Genomic DNA, 20,912 nt, shown 5'->3' with positions numbered 1-20,912 from the left:
AAAGGTTGAAAAGGCTGTCTTAACCTATTGCAATTTTTTTTTGTTCAGTGGTGCCTTTTAGACCAACAAAGTTTTATTCAAGGTATGAAATTTTCTGTGCAGCCACACTTCTTCAGATACTATAAAATAAAATATGAATACTATGTCTGAAGACATGTGCTAGCATACAACAGCTTATATCTTGAATAAAACTTTGTTGATCTTAAAGGTGACATGGACTCAAACTTTGTTCTAGTGCTTGAGATCAACTTGGCTACCCACTGAACCTATTGCATTATGTAATTTAAATGTAGTAAAATGTGATGTGTATTACATATTGCCCTAACTTATGGGAAAGTGGATTTTTTGTGATTATACAGCCACTTGGAAATGTCATAGTAATGTGAATTCCTTTGCCATCACCCTTTGAATCACCCTTGTCCTGAGTAGCATGTGCAGTTCTTTCCCAATAGTGATTCTTTCCCAATGGGCCTAAACAGGCCATCTAACTAACCTTTTGGAACTAAGTCATATTTGCTGGTTATACTCTAATTAGAGAGCCTTTTGTGGTGCAGAGTGGTAAGGCAGCAGACTAAAAGCTCTGTCCATGAGGCTGGGAGTTCAATCCCAGCAGCCAGCTCATGGTTGACTCAGCCTTCCATGGTCGGTAAAATGAGTACCCAGCTTTCTGGGGGGTAAACGGTAATGACTGGGGAAGGCACTGGCAAACCACCCCGTATTGAATCTGCCATTGAGTCTGCCAGTATTGAGTCTGAAAACGCTAGAGGGCGTCACCCCAAGGGTCGGACATGACCCAGTGCTTGTATAGGGGATACCTTTACCTTTACCCTAATTAGAGAAGTTAATTTGTTTCTCTTGGTCTTTTTCACTATCTTGTTTGCTTGATCTAAGGCCTGTTTTTCGCCTAAGTTGAGGTTTTAACTGCTAACAAAATCTGTCTCATTAGTCAGTCATCTTAGCCAGTTCTCCATTCTATATTTAGATTGCTACTGGCACTCCAGGCAGGGAAAGAAAGAGAAACTTAAAAATAAATTTATCAGAGCTCCAATGACCTGGTTCAATCTCCTTTCACTGTTCAAAGCAGCCTCTTGTTTGTTCTTCTTTTTTGTACAGGAATAACCTGCATGGGTATTGAGGCAGACAGATTTATTTAACTCGAGTAGGCTTATTCCTGTCAGTTTAAATCCAGTGACAAATCATGGCTCTTAAAATATTTGATGATACTGGAAAGTTTGTTTGTTTGCTAGCGAAACGAAATTTGAGTTCTGAACAAGCAAAGTAATAATTTTAACATATATGGAAAAAATCTGTAATAACTGGAATCCAGAGCAATTGTTACAAGTTTTAATGTTATTTTTCCCTCTGTTTCTCCCCCCTCCCCGAAGTCTTGCTTTGCATCCTGAAAGAGTATTGGTGGCAACAGGTCAAGTTGGGAAAGAGCCATATATCTGCGTCTGGGACTCGTACACTGTGCAGACTATATCAGTAATGAAAGATGTTCACACACACGGTATAGCTTGTTTGGCATTTGACTTAGACGGTCAGGTATGTGTATGTGTTCTATATTCTACTTTCAAAATTCTACAATGTATATGTGTGTGTATATATATATAAATATATATATCTTCTGGAAATTGAATTGATTAGATGTTTAATTTGCATATATGTACATTTTACAAGGTTAGCAAGAAAACTGCAAGCACATTCACTTAGCTAAAACAGGGTTGGAGAATAAAGTTAGAGCATACAATTGTAGCATGGTTTAGGATGTGTCTGCACCTGTTATTTCTGTTGCTGTCCTATGGCAGAGATTGGGAGGAGGAGCCACTGAGTACCTCATAAGCAGGCCACTAAGGTTGCTATCAGTTTAAAAAATCATTATAGAAACCTCTCATAAAAACAATTAGCACCAAAACTAGATACATATTAAAAGCATATAAAACATTAATTAAAATAAAGGGCAGGAAGGATGCATCAGTGAGGGAACACCAGATAAAAATTTTTAAAAGTCTTCTTCTGCTGGCAAAAGGCAGTGGCAGAAGGGGATAGACAGATAAATTTCAGGAGAGAGTTCTATAGTTTAAGTGCCACAATCTAGAAGGCCTTCTCTTGTATTGCTAGCTCACCTAATTTCAGAAGGTGGGGGCACCCAAATCATAAGAAAAACTGTTTTATACCCCACTTTTCACTTCCTGAACGAGTCCCAAAGTGGCTTACAAACACCTTTCCCTTCCTTTCCTCTGTGAGCTAGGTGGGGCTGAGAGAGCTATAAGAGACCTTAGGGGTAGGTTTGTATGGTACTAGGTGCCACCTGCTTATTGAGCAAATAGACCTTGGTCAAGGAGAACCACCAAACTACGATCCTGTTCCTTCAAGATGAGTTCAGCTATATCTATAACTAGGGACACCTTCTGTCATGAGTTATACCTTCTACTCACAAATAATACTTCCGCCTTGTCAGGAATAAGCCTCAGTTATTTATTTATTCCTTTCTTTCAGATTAGGGTCCCCCAAGCTGTGAACAAAAAACTTCAAACATTCAAGCAATTAAAAACATTTTAAATAATAAAACAATTCAATAAAAACACACAAATATGAATGAATGAATGAATGAATGAATGAATGAATGAATGAATGAATGAATGAATAAATAAATAAATAAATAAATAAGCCAGCTCTAGAATCAGGAAGGTGGATTAATAACTTATTGGGAGTATACCAAATGACAAAAAAGTTTTCACCTGCTAATAGAGGACATTGGTAGCCCAAATCTAACACAAAACTGCCTCCAGGCATTTGGTTAGGGTTTCCACACATCCCTGGGATCTGCCAGAAGCATGAGATACAGATGTGTCATTTGTACAGTGATGACAGCTATCCCAAATCTTTGGATGGTCTCACAGAGCAGTTTCATGTAGATTGGTGGTTCTCAACCTGGGGGTCAGGACCCCTTTGGGGGTTGAAAGACCCTTTCACAGGGGTCACGGCAGGGCGAGCAGCTTGGCCAGTGGGGGGTGTCACCATTGTTGCCACTCCTCCTAAAGGCCCCTGTGCTCAGCCACCAGCCGCTCCATCAGCACCCCCAGGAAAAAAACAATTTATATACAATCATGAATAATGGATCTTCATGCCATTGGTCAGTTTCAGTTTAATTTCTGTGAAAGAATGCTTGCATAATTTTATGGTTGGGGTCACCACAACATGAAGAACTGTATTAAAGGGTTGTGGCATTAGGAAGGTTGAGAACCACTGATGTAGATGGTGAATTGCATGGGGGACAAGGGGGATCCCAGCGTTACTCCAGAAGCCAAGGGGATGGGCAGGAAACCTTCAGCACCATCTTCTGAAACCTTCCGAGGACTGAAACCATCAAAAGGGATACTGTATTACTATATTGAAGCTCAGCTTGATTGACCTTTCCTACCTTGTCATTGAACTAAATTAGAATAATTCTTTTATAACTTTTAGTTTGCAAGGACTTGGGATATAGATTTTCAAAAACTAATCTTACTGTTAAGTACCTAACTTTAATTGAACATCAGTGAAGGGTAGATACTTGTGCATCATTATCTGAGATCCTCTATGCCAGTCCAGATATTTGGAATGAGATTACCTTAACAGCAGAATGGGCAGTACAAGATGTTTTAAGTGATGCATGATGTCATTTACTGTACATGAAGGGCTTGCTTGCACAGTAAGCTCAGTTGCCGCTATCTGTAAAAGATTGAAATAAAATGAAAGTGTAGTGCCTAGAAAGTATAGGAAGCAAAATTGAAGTGGTACAAAGAATTATTGCCAAGACTGTAATAATTCACATCACTGTTGCCAATTTGCATGATGGGCACTTGGCATTCCTTCATGCATTCCTCAAGTACTGCAGAGTGAACGCAGGGTTTTGATGGAATTCGTAAAAAACACACTGTAGAGCAGTGGTCCCCAACCCCTGGTTCGGGGACCGGTCCGTGGATCAGTCAGTACCGGGCCACGGCTCCTCCTCGTCCTCCTCCCTGGCTGCTGCCTTGGGGGCTGTCCTGCCACTCTGCCACCGGCTCACCTTTGGTGCTCTCCAGCAGCCGCCATGGCTGGGGCTCCCCTTCGGCGTGGCACTGTGCAACTGCTGCTGGCAGCGCCTCCCAGCAGGCGGCAAGAAGTCACGGGCGCTGGTGGGAAAGTAAGTGGAGCAGGGGCTCAGGTGGCGGCGACATCCCTCGGCAAAAGACTATCCCCCCCGGGCCTCAGTAAAATTGTCAAGCATTGACCAGTCCCCAGTGACGAAAAGGTTGGGGACCACTGCTGTAGAGTACTGAAATTAACTAATCCACCTTTAATGATATGAACTACTGCGTTGGAAGGTTGCTGGTTTCTGGACTGGCCTAGAGGATCAATAAGGAAATGGGAATTTTCACCCTCTTGTTTCTTTGAGATTCTCTATGCCAGCCTTTATTCAAACTAGTATTAGTTTATTGTTTATGTTTTAACTTTAAATACATTACATTTAAAAGAAATATAGAAACTTTAACAATGAGATGAAATATTTCTCAAGGAAATGTGGGCTGTCTGGGAGCTGACAGAATTGGCAAGCCCTTTGTATACAGGGAATGACATTACCAAAAGGATTTGTGTACTGTTTCATCTGCTTGGCAGGGAGGATCTATATCCAAACATTTGGACTGGCACAGATGCTCATGAAGAAAGGAAATTCTGAGGTAAGAAAATATTTCCACATTTTGACAATGTATGTTTTGTTCAGCTAACTACCATAGGAAATATTGTGTTAAAACCTGCAAAATTTAGATGAAAGCTAGTACAGTTGAAATACTAAAAAGCAAGTGAATGCAAAACTAAATTCCTTCTCCCAGATGCCAGCACAGTGTCATATAATTCTGCATACATAGTAGAAGTTGTTGAATTTCTGAATCTATGTATTTTCTGCCATTTAATTTGGTTTATTGAAATATCGTGTTAGTAGCCTAAGTATATATATATAATGAAATATTTCTAGGTGGTACTGCAACTAAACAAGAAATATTCCACAGTTTAATATGCCAGCGGCGGTTGCGCTGGTATGCCACCAATTCCTAGTGGTGGAACAGCATGCCCCACCACTCCACGTGTATGTATGGGGCATGAAATACCCTGGTGCACACAGTCTGCCCCAGTGTGCATGTGCATGCACAACTCTGGGGTGGGAAGGGTCCACAGTGTCTCACAGCGGCAGTGGCAGCAGGGGTGGTGGGGGCATCGTGGTCCCCCCGAATGATGGTGGAATGGCAGCATGCTGCTATCCCACCATCGTGGGGGCTGTACATACACCCTGTTTGGCTTCATGGCACCGCAAAGCCAAATGGGGTGTTTTATGTCCCTCCAGGGGCACAGGCCTGTCCCAGCTGGGCCTCTGATAGCCACCACAGCAAGACAGGGAATGTGGAAGAATCCACGTTCCTTGCTGTGGGCCATCTGAGGCCCTAATGTGGGCCAGGAGGTGGCCTGGATGGTATTGTCGTCATACATAAAACAGGGATTATCATGCTGGCATGCTGGCACGGGCCCGCCTTTCTCAGCCCATGCATAATCAGCCCGAGAGACAATTCTTTCTCTGTTGTCCATCTTGCTTGATGTCCCACCTATAATTAACTGGACCAGTCACGCATTCTCAGCCTAACCTACCACATATTGATACAATTAATCTCTCCCTTTGAGAGATTAAAATATTTATTATAAACAGGTGGTGACTTACATGGATACTCATGGGACTATTTCACTTGTTGTTTGTAGTATTTCCATCACTGAAATGAGTTTGCTCTTCTGTAGATTATTAGTGGTAAAACGTTTAGATTAAATTTGAAATATCTGATAATTAAGAATAGGTTACTGCAATTTAATTTTTCCTGTGCGTGGGAAGTTACTTATTTATTTTGAGACAAATTCCTTTGGGACCAGTTATTTTATCTTATCTGCAGAACACTAATTGGCTTAACCCTTTGATACTTTACTTCAGAACTGTTGTTGATCCATCCAATAGCCAGAAAAAAATAAACATGTTTTCACAAGTGTTAATTTTTGATAGCTTTGGATTTGTACTCACTATAAACAGTTCATGAATTTTGAATTCAGACATTTTCAGTGGTATTTTAGAAACTTGCTACCAGAAATCACTAGAAATATGTGTTTCAGAAAAGCATCTGTATGTAAATAGCAAGGTCATGTCACCCATACAAAAAAATCAGAGGTCACAGTGTAATAGAAGGATGTCTGAGGCTGCTATTAATATAGTTTGGCATTATGCATAGTTCTTCTTCACGTATGATTCAGCCACTATCTAAATTCCTAAATATTCAAATGTATCCGTATACCTACTGAAAAATATAGTTTATTTGCAGAAGTGGGGAAAGGGAAGATTGAAAAGAGAGCAGTGAGAGGCATTTGATTTTTATGAAAAGCAGGTTTCATAAAAACAACCAGTGAAGCATGTTGTTGAGTAGCTTGTAACAATTTGTACAAGATATTCAGGCATTTAAAAAAATGCTTTATAGGACGTTTTTCTCTCGCTCTTAGGTAGTGCAATCCTGAGTGGCCCAATTGCCACTGCAAACTGGTGCTACTAGCCCACTCCCTATGAACATTCTCAATGAGGAAAGACACATTCCCCTCTACAAGGCCCTGACAGCATAGCAAGCATGCCAGAGTCCAAAGCAACCTTGGTAGTATCCATCAATCAGACACTGGCAGCTGACTATGCCCCTATAAGTGAGACACACAGGCACAGCCAATGACTAGCCACCGATCCTGATACTGCTGGTCAGTGTCACTTCCCCCACAGAAAGGTTGCATGCAAAGAGGGGGGGCATCATATGGGCATGGATTTGGGGTCACTGTGAGTGGCCAGGTAATTGTGAGTCTCCTGCATTGTGCAAGAGGTTGGACTAGATGACCCTAGATGTATCTTCTAACCCTGTGATTGGAACAACAACATAATCCCCATAGTGGTGCATAACCCAAATCCATCTATCCCCCCCTCCCAGCCCATGCAGAAGGGCACCTGAGTTGCAAATAGGACATCTCCCTCTTTTCTGGCAAGAGTCTTACTGGCAGCAACAGTGTTGCCCACATGCAGTCATTCCTGATCTATGCCACATACCCCCTTACTTTGCGAGTGTAAAAATGGAAAAATAAGAAAAGACAGAGACTGGGCATGAGCCCACAAGGCCCCCTGCACCTACACCTATGTCCCTCAAAGAGCTTTAGATTTCTCCAACACCAACGAACTGGTGACCCTTGGCTTCAGGTAACTCATCTGTTAACGACTAGAGACAGGGCTTTCTCAGTATTGGCCCTCGCCTGGGGGAACAAGCTCCCAGAGGACATCAGGGCCCTGCCAGAGCTAAAACAAGCCCACAAGGCCTACAAAAAGGAGTTCTTCCACCAGGCATCCAGTCAAGACAAGTGAACAAGCCACTAATCACCAACCAGAAGCCCCATAATCTGCACTAACAGAAAACCAGACCACAGTGCAGACAGACCAAATTGTTGTTTGTTATTGAATACTGCTATATCACACTGTTTGTTGTTGTTATGTATTGTAGTTATATTACACTGTTTGGTACAAGTTCACTGTTAAATAAGTTTTATAAGTTTGAATGTTTATATTGAATGTTCTGCATATGAGAGTTCATTATAATATTAACCGTCCTGAGTTGAAAGAGAGGGTGGTATATAAATATAATAATAAATTAAAAATGAATAAATAAGAAGCATGGCTTTTCAGATGCCACCCCCACCCCACGCTAAAACAGTTATAAACTCCCTTGGACCACCTACCTTCCTGATCCTCATCCAGGCTGCTCACAACAGCCACCATAGTGTGGAAATGGAGTGGGGGCCAACTATAAAGGTGCTAATGGGCTTCTGCTGTGTTTTTCAGCTGAACAAAAAAAGTTAATCCATAAAGTTCAAGAACAGTGATCTCAACACGGGTATCCTTGAGTCAGAGCTTACTCGGTGAAAGAGCAGCCCTAAGGAGAAGACACAGAAGATGAGGAATAGAAGGGAGAGGCATGGACTTAATTTCATCACAGACAGGGACAGAATTATGAAGAGGCCCAGTGACTTGGGTTAACAGTTTAGATAGGTTTCTAAAATAAGATACATGACATGGACTTTACCCTCATTCTTGATTGTTCATGCTAAATGCTCCCTTATTGGTGCTAAGTGTCCTGTTTACTACTGAATTGCAATGCTGTGCATTTTTTGTGTGCATGACAAAACCTCTGAGAGAGTCCTGTGCCATGCCTACTGAATGATGGGGCATCTTGATTAGATTTATGTAGCCCTGGGGGGTGGGGATTGATTACACACTGGAAGTTTCATGCCAGGCTGTAGGCTGGAGTTTTAGTCGTGGCAGGTTGCCCCACCTCTTCTTGAACCCACACGGGGGAGCATTTGGCCTGGTGCACGTCATCCACCCCTGATTTGTGCTCCTGCACAGGAGCTGGGGCAGTGAAGTTCCCAGTGCGTAAACGGGCCTAGAGAGTGCCATGATTATTTGCAGCTAGCTCAGGCTAGCCTGATCTTGTTAGATCTCTGAAGCTAAGCAGGTCAGCCCTGGCTAGTATCTGGATGTGTGGAAGATGCTTTCAGGAGTGGGCGGAAGTTTTGTTACACAAACACAATCTCTCCACGTAGTCCTTTGGAAACAGGCCTGTACTTCAGAATGATGGTAGTATATGGCTGACTGTTTAAAATGCCCTGTAATTGAAGAGTTGTCTATTTTGTTTTCCATTTTGAATGCCAATAACTTTTATTCTCTTTAATATATATATATATTTTGGATATTTTCAGCGTTTGGTTTCAGTAGGTTTGGATTCAAAAAATACAATCTGTGTGTGGGACTGGAGAAAAGGAAAGATGTTATCTATGGCTCCTGGTCACACAGACAGGGTAGGTATAATTTTTTTTAAATAGTAGCAGAGTTGGAGATTTTACTAGTTAAAAATTGTTTGTGTATTTTATTGACATTGTTTTTACGGTATTTCTTAATATTTTAGAGATACATTTTGTCAACTACTTTAAATGCTGTCCATCCTGACCAGTTCTGAAACTTTTCCTGGAATCTTCTGCGATGGGGAAAGCCTTGGGGGGGGGGGGGGGGGGGGGCTAGCAGCTGGGAGGCATGCATGGTTCATCACTGTTGATGGGAGGGGGGAGGCTTTGCAGGTCTGGCATCTGGGAGCTATTCAGGATGAGATTGGGGTGGGGGAGAGAAGACTCAGTGGGCCTGGAGTCTGGGAGCTTTGCAGGGCTTTCTGCTGCTGCTGTCATCACTGATGGTAGAGGTGAGAGAGTAACCTTGATAGGCCTATAGGCGATGGGGGGAAAGAGGGTGATGCAGGAAGAAGCCTTGACAGGCCAAAGGCATTGCTGATGGGGGTGAGAGCCTCAAGGATAACAGCGGTGATGGGGAGTAATTAAGACAGGGAGAAGGATTACTGCCCCACAAGTATCACAGGTCCCCAGTTGCTCCGTGTGCAGAGGTTCCATTTAATTGTCATGGGTAATATATTATTTTTCAAATTGTTTTTGAAAGCTATCAATATCTGAATGTAAAATAAATGTTAAAAACAAATGCTAGGAGAATAGATCAATTGGTTTTAGTGGCCAATGCAGGTAAGATTGAGCTGTGACATCATTAAATTCCACTCAATTCTCATTTGATGATATCTATTTGTGAATTTTAGACAGTTGTACTTATTTGGGGGTGTCAGGAAATTTGTTTTTATTGGTTTCATCTTAACTATGACAGTAGAAGTAGGGCAACAAAGGGCAACAAACTTTTAAGACAAAGATTTATTCAAGGTGTGAGCTTTTGAGTGCATGCCCTCTTCCTAAGACTAAATGAACAACCATCATAACTACGGAGATATAAGGCAAAAGCAAATTGTGGCAAATTAGTAAATTGTGTCATAATATCCAAATTAAGCCATATGATGCTACATGATAATTCTTTGCTAAAACAGCTAATCTGTCCTTTTGAGTTCAGTTTACATAATATTCACCCTTTCATGGCAGTCTCTGCCCCCCCCCCCCACCTTTTTCTATTCTCTCCCCTTCAACTTCTCCCTTCCCCCTGTTTGGCTCCATCTCTCTCCAGTTTTACTTTCCCCTTCCTGAAATCTCCATGGTATTTTGTTTCTTCTATGATGACTTTGCTTCTATGGTGCTATGTTTTTGCAACCAGCCAGTGCAGCTTTTACCTATATTTTCATATTTTTCTGCCAACCAGTTTTTTTTTAACAATACTACTTGTCTGTGTCTTGCCCCATAGTGTTATTTATTTCCTCTACACTCTGAGGCTGTAGCTAAGAATTAGATAACATAATAACTATGATTTGTGCTGCTACAGCTATAGCAGACTTCTATACCTAGCAATCAGAGGTCAGCCACTGGGCTGATCCAGAATAACCCTTCCAGCAAGGGTAAGTTCCACTCCACAGTTATTACATTACTGAGCTCACGTGGGGCTGTAAACAAGCCATTACTGGCATCAGACTCTACATCTTATTTCTGTAATCTGTGGGGCTCTAATTCTGTGATCCTATGTACACATGTGTGAAAATAACTTTAAGTGACTGGAACAATTTCTGTATGAATATATTTAGAACAGTGGTTCTCAAACTTTTTGAAGTGGGATCTACTTGTAAACTTAAGCCACCTTTCATTATCTACTCTCAAAAATATTCTCCACTACGACCCCACCCCTAGACATATATAAAATACAAGATGTTCACAACAGTTACATTGGGCTGGATCCAACTTGATTTTTTTATCAGCAGACTGGAATTTTTCTGCCTCCCTCCTCCTGCTACAGTCCACTGAGTACCATACAAGTGATGATCCTGGAGAACAGGGGACCCTAAGGAATATGTGCATGTGCAGGGGGGGGTCTGGAACTGGAAAGGGGAATTGGAAATATCCAGTTTAATCTCAATCCAACCTATTATGGAAAAGCAACCTTGAAGTTGCCATTGAGTCTCTCAGTGGCCGCTCTCCCATTTTTCCTGGCTCTGCCTCTTCATTCTTAGCTTCACAACCTACTTTCAAAATACTTGATTCATCTTAGGGCTCACACTTTAGGAAGCGCTTTAGTGACACATGTCAGTGTTGTGTTTTTCCGTAAGAATAAATTAATATGTTAGGTATTTTGGATCTTGAAGTAATACAGTGTGTCATAGGAAGCAAGAAAACTATCAGGTGTCATGAGACATAGGTGGGGCCTGTGATCTATCTGTGGAAGGCGCTGATAGTTGTTAGTCTTCCTATCTCTTCCATCTCCAGCAGCATTCTGCAGTCTTGGGAAAGTTTAAACCCCAGGCTACAAATCCCTTTTAGAGAAATGTGTAGCTGAGGAGACTCCAGGGGAAAGGGAGAAATTGCTGTTTCCTGCCATTTGAATGAGAAGCTTTGCTGGTGGGAAGGGTGGAGATTTCTCTCCCTCTTACTGTGGCTGCTGGACCCATGTGGCTATTACTCCATATGGGTCCTGTAGTCTCAGGAATATACTTTCCCCAAGTTGGAGACTGCTGTTTGGGGAAGGGAGAACTGAAAATATTAGGATTCTGACATGGATTTCACATGGTTCTCGCACTGGATCCAAGTCAGTTTTTTAACCAGTCAAATTGATATACTTACCCTGGAAGTTCACAAGTTTCTGAAATCTTAATACTTATGGTGAAGTTAGAACAGGGAATCTGTCATAATGTTATCTGAATTAAAATCAGCAATGCCAAATGTTATAAAATACATGGACTATAGTATTGTGAGTAGATATACGCAATGGATTATGTGAATATTCCTAATGTTTATAGAATCACTGTAGAAGCACAATAATATAATAAAACATTTACAGGATAGCTTTAGATTTCCTTTTGACATCATCATGTATACTTTTTACCTTTCTCAATTTATGGATTGTTTTGTTTAATAGAATAGCCATTTTTAGAACCAACCTTGATTTTTTTCCCCCATTTCACTTCCCCTCCCCAGATATTTGATATTTCTTGGGACTTGTACCAGCCAAACAAACTTGTCAGCTGTGGTGTAAAACACATTAAGGTAAGAATTATTTGGTATTTTTGTCTTCTTTCAAAACATTTGGACAAACATATGTTGAATTTTCAGCCCATAATTCCATCGTATATTAATTTAGGAGTGATTCTTGATTCCTCTGTAGAAATACATAACAATGTAGAGCTATATCCAGAGATTTCCAGAGAGAAACTATCTTTGGTTTTGCAACTACTATAAAAAGATAATAATTAAAAGTATCAGAAAACTGACGCGTAGGGGCGAAATGGTGAAAGTTGTTAATCATTTCACCTACATTTCAGATACTGGAGTCTACCTTGAAGCACTAAGAAGGCTACATCTGGCAACTCCAATGGAGTTAGGAAGAAAAATGTGGCATTTATACAAAAAGTGTATCAGTTTCAGAACTGTTCCCTGGTAGTTTCAGATTTATTAAAATATGGCTTATTAGTTAAGCAAGATAGCAAGAAACTGGATGCATGTGTGCCACTAGAAACAACAATTGGAGATAACATATCTCTGGCCTAGAGATAACTTTCTTGAAAATTGAGCACTAAACACTGTAATTGAGGTCAGGAAGGATCACTGACCAACTCTGGAATGTAGTCAGCAACAAATGCATCCCCACTTAGCCTAGTTACATCTGATCATTGACTCTCCTGTGGCTCTTCTTAATGGTGGCTGTCAAGATACAAAGTGGTAATGAATGGTTAATGCCTAGGCTTAATACAGGTGCTTTCCTGTCAAATTCTTGTCTAGTCCATCTTATAACAAAGGAAGGCATTGGTCACAAATGCCCTGGCAAATATCATCTATTCCTCCCCCCCACACACAAACACATTGAAATAGCCCCACTGGCTGCAGATGCTGCAGCATTTTTCATCAAAAAATTATATAAAACTCAGGATTCTGTCAAAATGTATCAATTACAAAATAGCTTTTAGCATCACTCTAAAACCCATAACATTACGGAGTGCCCTGTCACACTAAAGCAATAAATGCTAAAATTAAATAATGTTTCAAAAGCTATACCCTTGGTCCAAGCATAAGAATCTAATTGTGATTATGTAAACAGCAGTTCATCCTCTTGGGTATATAATATCCAATTCCATTCTCCCTCACTGCCCCAACCACAATCCCTTGCACTGCTCTGAAAACCTGCTGGAGCTTAATGCAATACAACGCAGATAGCTGAAGTGGCAAGGGAGGCCGGCCACTGATTTTTCTCCCCTGTAATGTGCTTCCACTCACATAAATGGATTTTAGGATCTCTGAACCAATGTATTTGTCTCCTTATAAGGCTATCTGATGCAGCTTGCTCCAACACGGCTTACTGGAATACTTTTGTATTATTATGCAGAGCATGATGCTTAACAATAATACATATTAAATTGATTTTATCCAGTTAGTTATTAATGGTAGACTTATGGAAAAATTTACCTACTAAGAATACTATTGGAGTTTGATGAGTGTCAAAATTTCAATGGTTTTTCTTATGTTCTTATACAGAAATATTAATTTCACGTCTGATCATTGTAGTTTCCTCTATTTCACCTCATTCCATTACCATTTCAATATTTTTGCAGGCTTCAAGGTAACCCTGAAGTGATGTCGGCTGGTTATGCTATACCCCCAGAAATGAAATCACCCAGACATTCCCACTGGATGTGACCAGGTCCCTCCCACTGCCACATATTGTCAGCTCCCCTCCCTCCCACCCATCTAGAGTAAAAGAATAAGAAGAGTTGGATATTATATGCTGCTTTTCTCTACTTGAAGGAGTCTCAAAGCGGCTTACAATTGCCTTCCCTTTCCTCTCCCCACAGCAGACACCCTGTGAGGTGGGTGAGGCTGAGAGAGCCCTGATATTACTGCTCAGCCATAACAGCTTTATCAGTGCTGTGGCCAGCCCAAGGTCACCCAGCTGGCTGCATGTGGGGGAGTGCAGAATCAAACCCGGCATGCCATATTAGAAGTCCACACACCTAACCACTCCTAACCTAAAACAACTCCCCACCCAACCATCCCCAAGAAGACTCACCTGGCTCTGATGTGGCTGGCTCTGATGGCCGCCAGGACCAAAATGTCTACATCTGGTTTCATCCTGAAACATTTCCCATGAAGTCTGTCAAGAAAATTACTTTGTTTTGCAGTTCTGGAGTTTATGTGGTAATTCATTAACACCAAAACGTGGTGTTTTTGGCAAGACTGGTGATCTACAAACTATATTGTGCCTCGCCTGTGCAAGAGATGAAGTAACATATTCTGGTGCACTTAATGGAGATATATATGTATGGAAAGGAATCAACCTCGTACGAACCGTACAAGGAGCACATGCTGTAAGTAGTCTTTCATTTCTATGGTTTAACGCAATTTTAAAAGAATGTATGACTTTGTGAGATATGTACATATTTTAAACTGAATGCATTCCAGTAACCCTATTACAGGAAAGTTTTCCTTGTAGTTTGAGCCAAAAGATGCAATTTTACACGGTAGAGCATTTCACAAATCCATGCTAAGCATGACAGGAACTAGTGAAATGACAACAGTTTGTACTGCAGTTCAGTCCTTCACATTGATTCTGAAACTATTTTCTCAACTGGCTAAAAGCTCTGTGCATTGGTGGTCGTAGAAGAAACTTCCACTGTGCTGGTATCCCACATTTATGGCTCCAGCACATGTTTTGGATGAAGGTCAGGATGTGTGAAGAGAAGTTGGGAAGAACTCAAGTAGATGCCATCGTTTCTGCTTTTAACTTCTCAGCCCTCAGACAAAACACAGATTTCTCTTGATTTGTTCCATGGGGTCTTCAATAAAAGATCTGTGTGTAGGACCCACATGGTGCCATTTTATGTATTATGTTTATATCTGGTTTTCCTTCTGGGATCTTCTACCTGGTCTTCCAAGTGGGAGTGGGGCTGTGACTCAATGGTAGAACATCTGTTCTGCATTACGAAGATACCAGGTTCAAGCCCCACTGTTCCTAGTTAAACGATCTGATAGTAGATGAAGTAAGAGACCCCATGCCTGAGATCATGAAAAGTCACCATCACTCAGAGCAGATAATACTAATCTTGGTAGACCAACGGTTAAATTCAGTTAAATTAATTTATTTGGATATTTATACCCTAATTCTTCCCAATAGGGACCCAAAATGGCTTACAGCATTGTAATCCTTCTTCAACTTTATCTTCACAACAACTCTGCGGATTAGGCTAGGCTGAGTGATAGTGATTGGCCCAGGGTTGTCCCAGCAATCTTCCATGCCGCAGCAGGGATGTGAATCTGAGTCTTCCGAATGCTAGTACAATACTGTCATGTAGTGCAGTTTTCTTGTTTGATTCCTCCCAAGGATTTCACTTCTCCTGTCAATAACCAGCAGCTGATCTTACTAGTCACTATTCCATTTTTATGCATCTTGAAGCATTAGTGGCCAGCCTGGAAGCCGAAGGGGGGCTGGGAATCCATCAGTTGAACCTTCATTTAGTTTCAGTGGTGAAGGCTGTAAATCTAAAAAAAAAAAAACACATATGATTTTGGGCCAACATACTGGGCTGCTGTGATAAAAGACCTGAAATGTTATCATGTATGCATATAATGACAGTTGTTAGATAGTAAAGGTCAATTAATGGAAGCAGACAGTCTACTGGCTGAGCTGTTTAGGGCTTTCTACAGGGTTTCTCATCCTGAGTTGAACCCCTGGTGTTTCGTGACAGCCCCACAGGGGTTTCATAAGATTGGGAGGAAAAAAATTATTTAGAATATATTTTTAATTTTTTTTTTAAAGTACGGGTGAGATGACCATATATGGTCATGCTAACCCACCCTCCCTCCCCAAATGGCCAAAGATTGGCCTGGAGAGGGTGGAAAGAGGTGGGACCTTGACTGTAATCTTTGCTGGCCAAGGCTTGTTGCAAGTGAAGCAACTGGAGGCAAGGTTTTTAAAAACTTACTCTTAATGGGGTGGGGGCAGTCCAGAGGGATGATGGGGGGGGATCAGGACTTCGCTGCTATAGCAGCAGGCCTGTGAGGCTTCCCAGTGGGGTGACAGGCTTGTGAGGCTTTTTTGGGGGGGAGCAAAGGGCAGGAATCAGGCTTTGGTGGCTTTTGGGGCATTTGCTGCTTTGGCAGTAGGCCTGTGAGATGGGGGGGGGGATCGCTTATTTTGCTGCCCAGGAACGTGCAGATCCTTTGTGTGTTGAGGTACAAGAGTACAAGAGAATATGTGTGTGTGGGAGTGTGGAGGAAAGGGTTGCCATATTCAGGTTGAGAAACTCCTGGAAATTTGATGGCTCTTGGGGAATATAATGCCTTAAGGGGTTTAATGCTAGGATGTCTACCCACCAAAGCAATCTTTTTCTCCAGGAAACTGATCTCTGTAGTCTAGAGATGAGCTATAGTTCCAGGGGATCCCCGGGTCCCACTTGGAGGCTGGCATCCCTATCTGAGAGCTACTACACCTGGACTGTGCACAGCCTTTACAAGGTTTTATTTCTTCCCTGATTTCCCCTAGCCCTGGCAGCCAATTCTGACCCTGAGAAAATATATTCTCAGGTCTTGCTAGGATTGCCAACTTCATGGTGGTGCTTGGAAATCTCCAAATTACACAGATAATTTTCCCTGCTTTGCATGGTGGGCTGAGATGAATGCTTCCTTGTTTTGTTGAGGCAAGCTTTGCTGTTCAGCATACTGCACACACAAAAATGAAAGTAACTTTTTATTTCACAAACGTTTTATTTTATTAGCGATGCCATGCACAATTGTACACATGTGTCTTCTAGTGGTGTGGCAGGGAAGCAGGGCCTGATGACCTCATATCTGTGTTTTCTCGAAGGCTGAAGAATATTTTAGGGGTTTTTCAGCAGTAAAAAAGTTTGAGAACCCCTGGCTTTCTAGGTAAATTTGGAAATGCTAAGGAAATTTTATGTAGATCTTGAACCACTGTTCTGAACCATTATTACTCTGTTCTGTTCTTCACAAGAACCCTAGACTAGCGGTCCCCAACCTTTCTCAGGTCAGGGATCGCCTCCGGAGTGAGGGAAGAGCCGACGGCCCGGGTGCTGCGAAATCGCCCACGCGCAGTTGCCGCGCATGCGTGGTTTCGCCACCAGGTGGCGCTAATGCGCATGCGAGACAACTGTGCGCGCATTTTCGCCACTAGGGGCGCTAACACGCATGCACGGCAACAGCGGGCATGCGCGTTTGCGTCACTGCCATGCTGTGTCTGCCTCTTCCCTTCCTTCTTGCTGCCGGCGGGGGGAGGCAGGCATGGCTGCCGGTGGCCCGGTACCGTGGCCTTTGCGGCCCGCCACCGGGCCGAGGACCGGGGGTTGATGACCCCTGCCCTAGACAACCTTCAAAAGCAATCCCATTTAGACTACGTTTTGGTTACTTAATCTTGCATGTATACATGTGCATGAATTGTCCACTGGTAATTGTCCAAGTTATAGATTAGTAGACAGCAGTCTTTTATCTTTCTATATCTGGAAGCCACTGAAGTGGAAACACACTCCTGGGAATCATATGACATCAGTCAAGTGACAAGAAGAGGGAAAGACAGAGTTAGGAACTCACTGATATCAAGACGAGAATCCTGGGTAGCAGACCAAAAGAAACGGGGACAAAAAATCCAAACCAAGGAAGCAACAAGTCAGGAATCAGAGGAAGTTTCACTACTACTGCATGACTTTGCCTCACTGTCCTGCTGCTGCTCTCAGCATGTATGCACTCTATGTATGGCTTATCCCTTCCAAATGACAGCAAAAAAAAGATAGAAAAAGGAAAGGAGAAAACAAGCAGCTCAGGAGGGTTTTCATGACCCACCTAAAAGTGCCAAACTATAGGTTGAAGACTACGGTTAATGTTGCGCTGTAATTTACAGATTCTTCAGCACTTGAAAAATTGACATTTCAGGAACAGCATGCATTCTAACATACATTTAAAACAATTAAGGATGTGTTGTTGCACTGGTAGGACTTTACATGGGAAACGTATATAATACACCTTCTTAGTGGCTGAATAATTTATTTCAGTATTCTTTAACCAAGGTGAATTCTTAAGTTGTGTGGATTGAAGCCAAAGCTGAGGTCAGATAACAAGCACCCTGTATAAAACATCACCCTACCATGTTGCTTCGCCAACTTTTAATTAAATATAAGTGGAAACAATATAGCAAACTTAAACAAGTGTTTTAACCCAGTTGTGAGCCAACATGCAGCACCCATTGGTTTCCTCTGTCTTACAAGTGCCAACCAGGATTATTTAAATTAAATTTAAAGGGACGGACCAGACCCAATGGGATGAAATTAATTCAAAAGAAATTCCGTCTAAACATCTGGAAGAAGTTCCTGACAGAGCTGTTTCTCAGTGGAACAGTCTTCCTCGGGAGGTGGTGGGTTCTCCATCTTTGGAAATTTTTTAACAGAGGCTAGATAGCCATCTGACGGAGAGGCTGATTTTGTGAAAGCTTAAGAGGGTGGCAGGTTACAGTGGATGAGCGGTAGGGTTGTGAGTGTCCTGCATAGTGCAGGGGGGCTGGACTAGATGACCCAGGAGGTCCCTTCGAACTCTATGATTTTAAATTATTATTCACTTTATTCGTGTCTCTGTGTATGTGTTCACAACATGTATAGAGCTGGATGAATATCTCAGAATATAATGGGAAATGTAAGCTGGAACAGATGGAAGTAAGAGAAAACAGAATAATAACATAAATTGTGAATGCTCAGAGCATAGTCTTTTTTTAGCTTTCACAAAAGAAAATGTTGGGGGATGTGATAGCACTATGTAGCTGTATAAGGGCAGGCAACACAATAGACTGCTTTAGTTTAAGGCTCCATTTATCAACTTTTTTACTGTTGACAACCTCCTGACACATTCTTCAGCCTTCAAGAAACCCCAGAAGTGGCACGATCGTGCAGAATATGGTTGGGAAATGTAACTGTGTACATGCTCACCCAAGGACCTTCCCCTTCCCACCCCCTCCAGGCCCATCACTGGCTATGCTGGGAGGGGTGGGTGGGATGATATGACCAGATGTGGTCATAGATGATGATATGTGGTCATATCATACCACATAGATGATATGTGGTCGTATCACCTGATAAATGTTTAACAACTTTAAAAAATATATTAAAATTAATTAACTCTCATCCATTCGGGAAACCCTTTCAGGTCCATCAAGAACCCTCAGATTTTCATGAAACCGTGGTCGAGAAAGCTTGGTCTAAAAACTTTGAGTACAAGAATAAATGCCAACTAATTTGACAGTAACTCTCTAGTAAACAAGAAAAAAACATTTTACCTAATAGAAGTGAAAACTGGAATCCTATCCCCTGCTTTTCTCTATTTCCACACGGGGGATTCATAGGCTGTCACAGTTAAAGACGTGGTGCTGGCTTTCAGGGGAATGAAGCCAATCTAATTTTCTTGTGGCTGGTTTTGAGGACAGCCTAATGCTTGGGATCAGACTGATCAGAGTTTAGGACTGACCTGGCCTTACGGTGCCCCCCCCCCCATTCCATATGGTCTTGTTTCAATCCTTCTGCCATCTTGAGCAATTTACTTTGTAAACACTTTTCTGTGGTATACAATGTCTGCCTTGTCACCCACTGAGGACTCAGTTGCATAAGCTGATCAGTGGAGGGGGGAAGGGGGATTATTGACATTGCTTTGCGGCATAAAGCTTGAACAGGCTTGTATGGGTTGCTGGCAGAGTTGAAAAAAATCCACTCCACGGTTTGGAGTTTGCTTTCAGTGACTTGTACAGCAGCAGGATTTTGCAAAATGACAATAACTGACCTCCGGCCACTAATACAACAGAGAAAGGCCTTCTGAGTACATGTGCTAACATACACTCACACAACAGCAGAGAAAGAAATAACAAAAGGCAGGCTAAACAGCAAGAGAAAACATTGGCTATACCCTGAACATTAGGTAATACACCACAGCTCCCCCTAGAATACAAGTGCCCTAAACTATTTAAGCATTATTTGCATTATAAGGAGACTTTTAGCAGGCTGTCACTTCTTCCACTGTGTTTGTATGTAACACCCTCATGGAGTTTGTGTTAGTGGATTTGTGATTAACCTGTTTATCCAGTGATTACACAGCGTGAAAATGGTTTAAGTTCACTAACCCTAAATTAAGCTAATTAAATGAAGAAAATATTTTAAATCATCCAGGTCACATGCTACAATGTCTGAACAGTTTGAGACCAGCATAGAAAGGACTTGGAGAACATTTGTTCCCATTTAATGGTTCAACTGTGTAATTGCAATGATCAGCTGGAGCTGATTGAAGTTTGGGGCATGGGGAAATTCCCTGGCAGCTTTTCCTAGAAAACTTGCATGAAGTTGATTTTTTTTTTAATGTTAGATTTGCTATTTGTATAAACACACAGTGCTTTTTCCTTTGATAGATACATTTTGTGACTCTTGAACAATTGTTTGCATAATCATATTTGCATATAATTAAATATATTCTCCTTTCCCCTCCAGGCAGGAATTTTCAGCATGAATGCATGTGAAGAAGGCTTTGCCACAGGTGGCAGGGATGGCTGTGTTCGCCTCTGGGATTTAACTTTTAAACCAATTACTGTGATTGATCTCAGGGAAACAGACCAAGGATATAAAGGTAATAATAAAAGTACCTTGTTATTTTATTGACTTTATTTATTCACAAAATGTATTTGCCCTCTTTTCCAGAAACCTGCTTTAAACAGCTTACAACTTAAACAATAAAATAAAACGCGGGTCGTCAACCTCCGGTCCGTGCCCGGTAATGGGCTGCGAAGGCCACGGTACCGGGCCGCCAGCAGCCGCGCCTGCCTC

The 20,912-nt window shown here is 41.8% G+C and overlaps 1 protein-coding gene across 9 annotated transcripts in view; it reads left to right on the top strand.

Annotated features, from left to right (window-relative positions):
- Positions 1–20,912, top strand: part of EML5 (EMAP like 5) — a 105,304-nt gene that overhangs the window by 13,797 nt on the left and 70,595 nt on the right. For 8 of the 9 annotated variants that reach the window (XR_013228557.1, XR_013228558.1, XM_077323435.1 and 5 more), the window contains exons 2-6: positions 1,386–1,545; positions 8,839–8,937; positions 12,040–12,108; positions 14,235–14,420; positions 20,580–20,715. Coding sequence is in view for 7 of the 9 variants with exons in the window: in XM_077323435.1 (XP_077179550.1) it covers positions 1,386–1,545; positions 8,839–8,937; positions 12,040–12,108; positions 14,235–14,420; positions 20,580–20,715 (650 nt within the window). In the remaining 2 variants the exon portion in view is untranslated. Of the gene's footprint in view, positions 1–1,385; positions 1,546–4,644; positions 4,707–8,838; positions 8,938–12,039; positions 12,109–14,234; positions 14,421–20,579; positions 20,716–20,912 lie in introns of those variants that run through there. The other variant, XM_077323438.1, reaches the window with a different exon arrangement.

The sequence above is a fragment of the Paroedura picta genome, chromosome 2 (assembly GCF_049243985.1).
Source record: "Paroedura picta isolate Pp20150507F chromosome 2, Ppicta_v3.0, whole genome shotgun sequence".
NCBI lineage: Eukaryota > Metazoa > Chordata > Lepidosauria > Squamata > Gekkonidae > Paroedura > Paroedura picta.
Note: the sequence above shows the minus strand (reverse complement) of the source record. Positions and strands in the feature narration are given on the sequence as shown.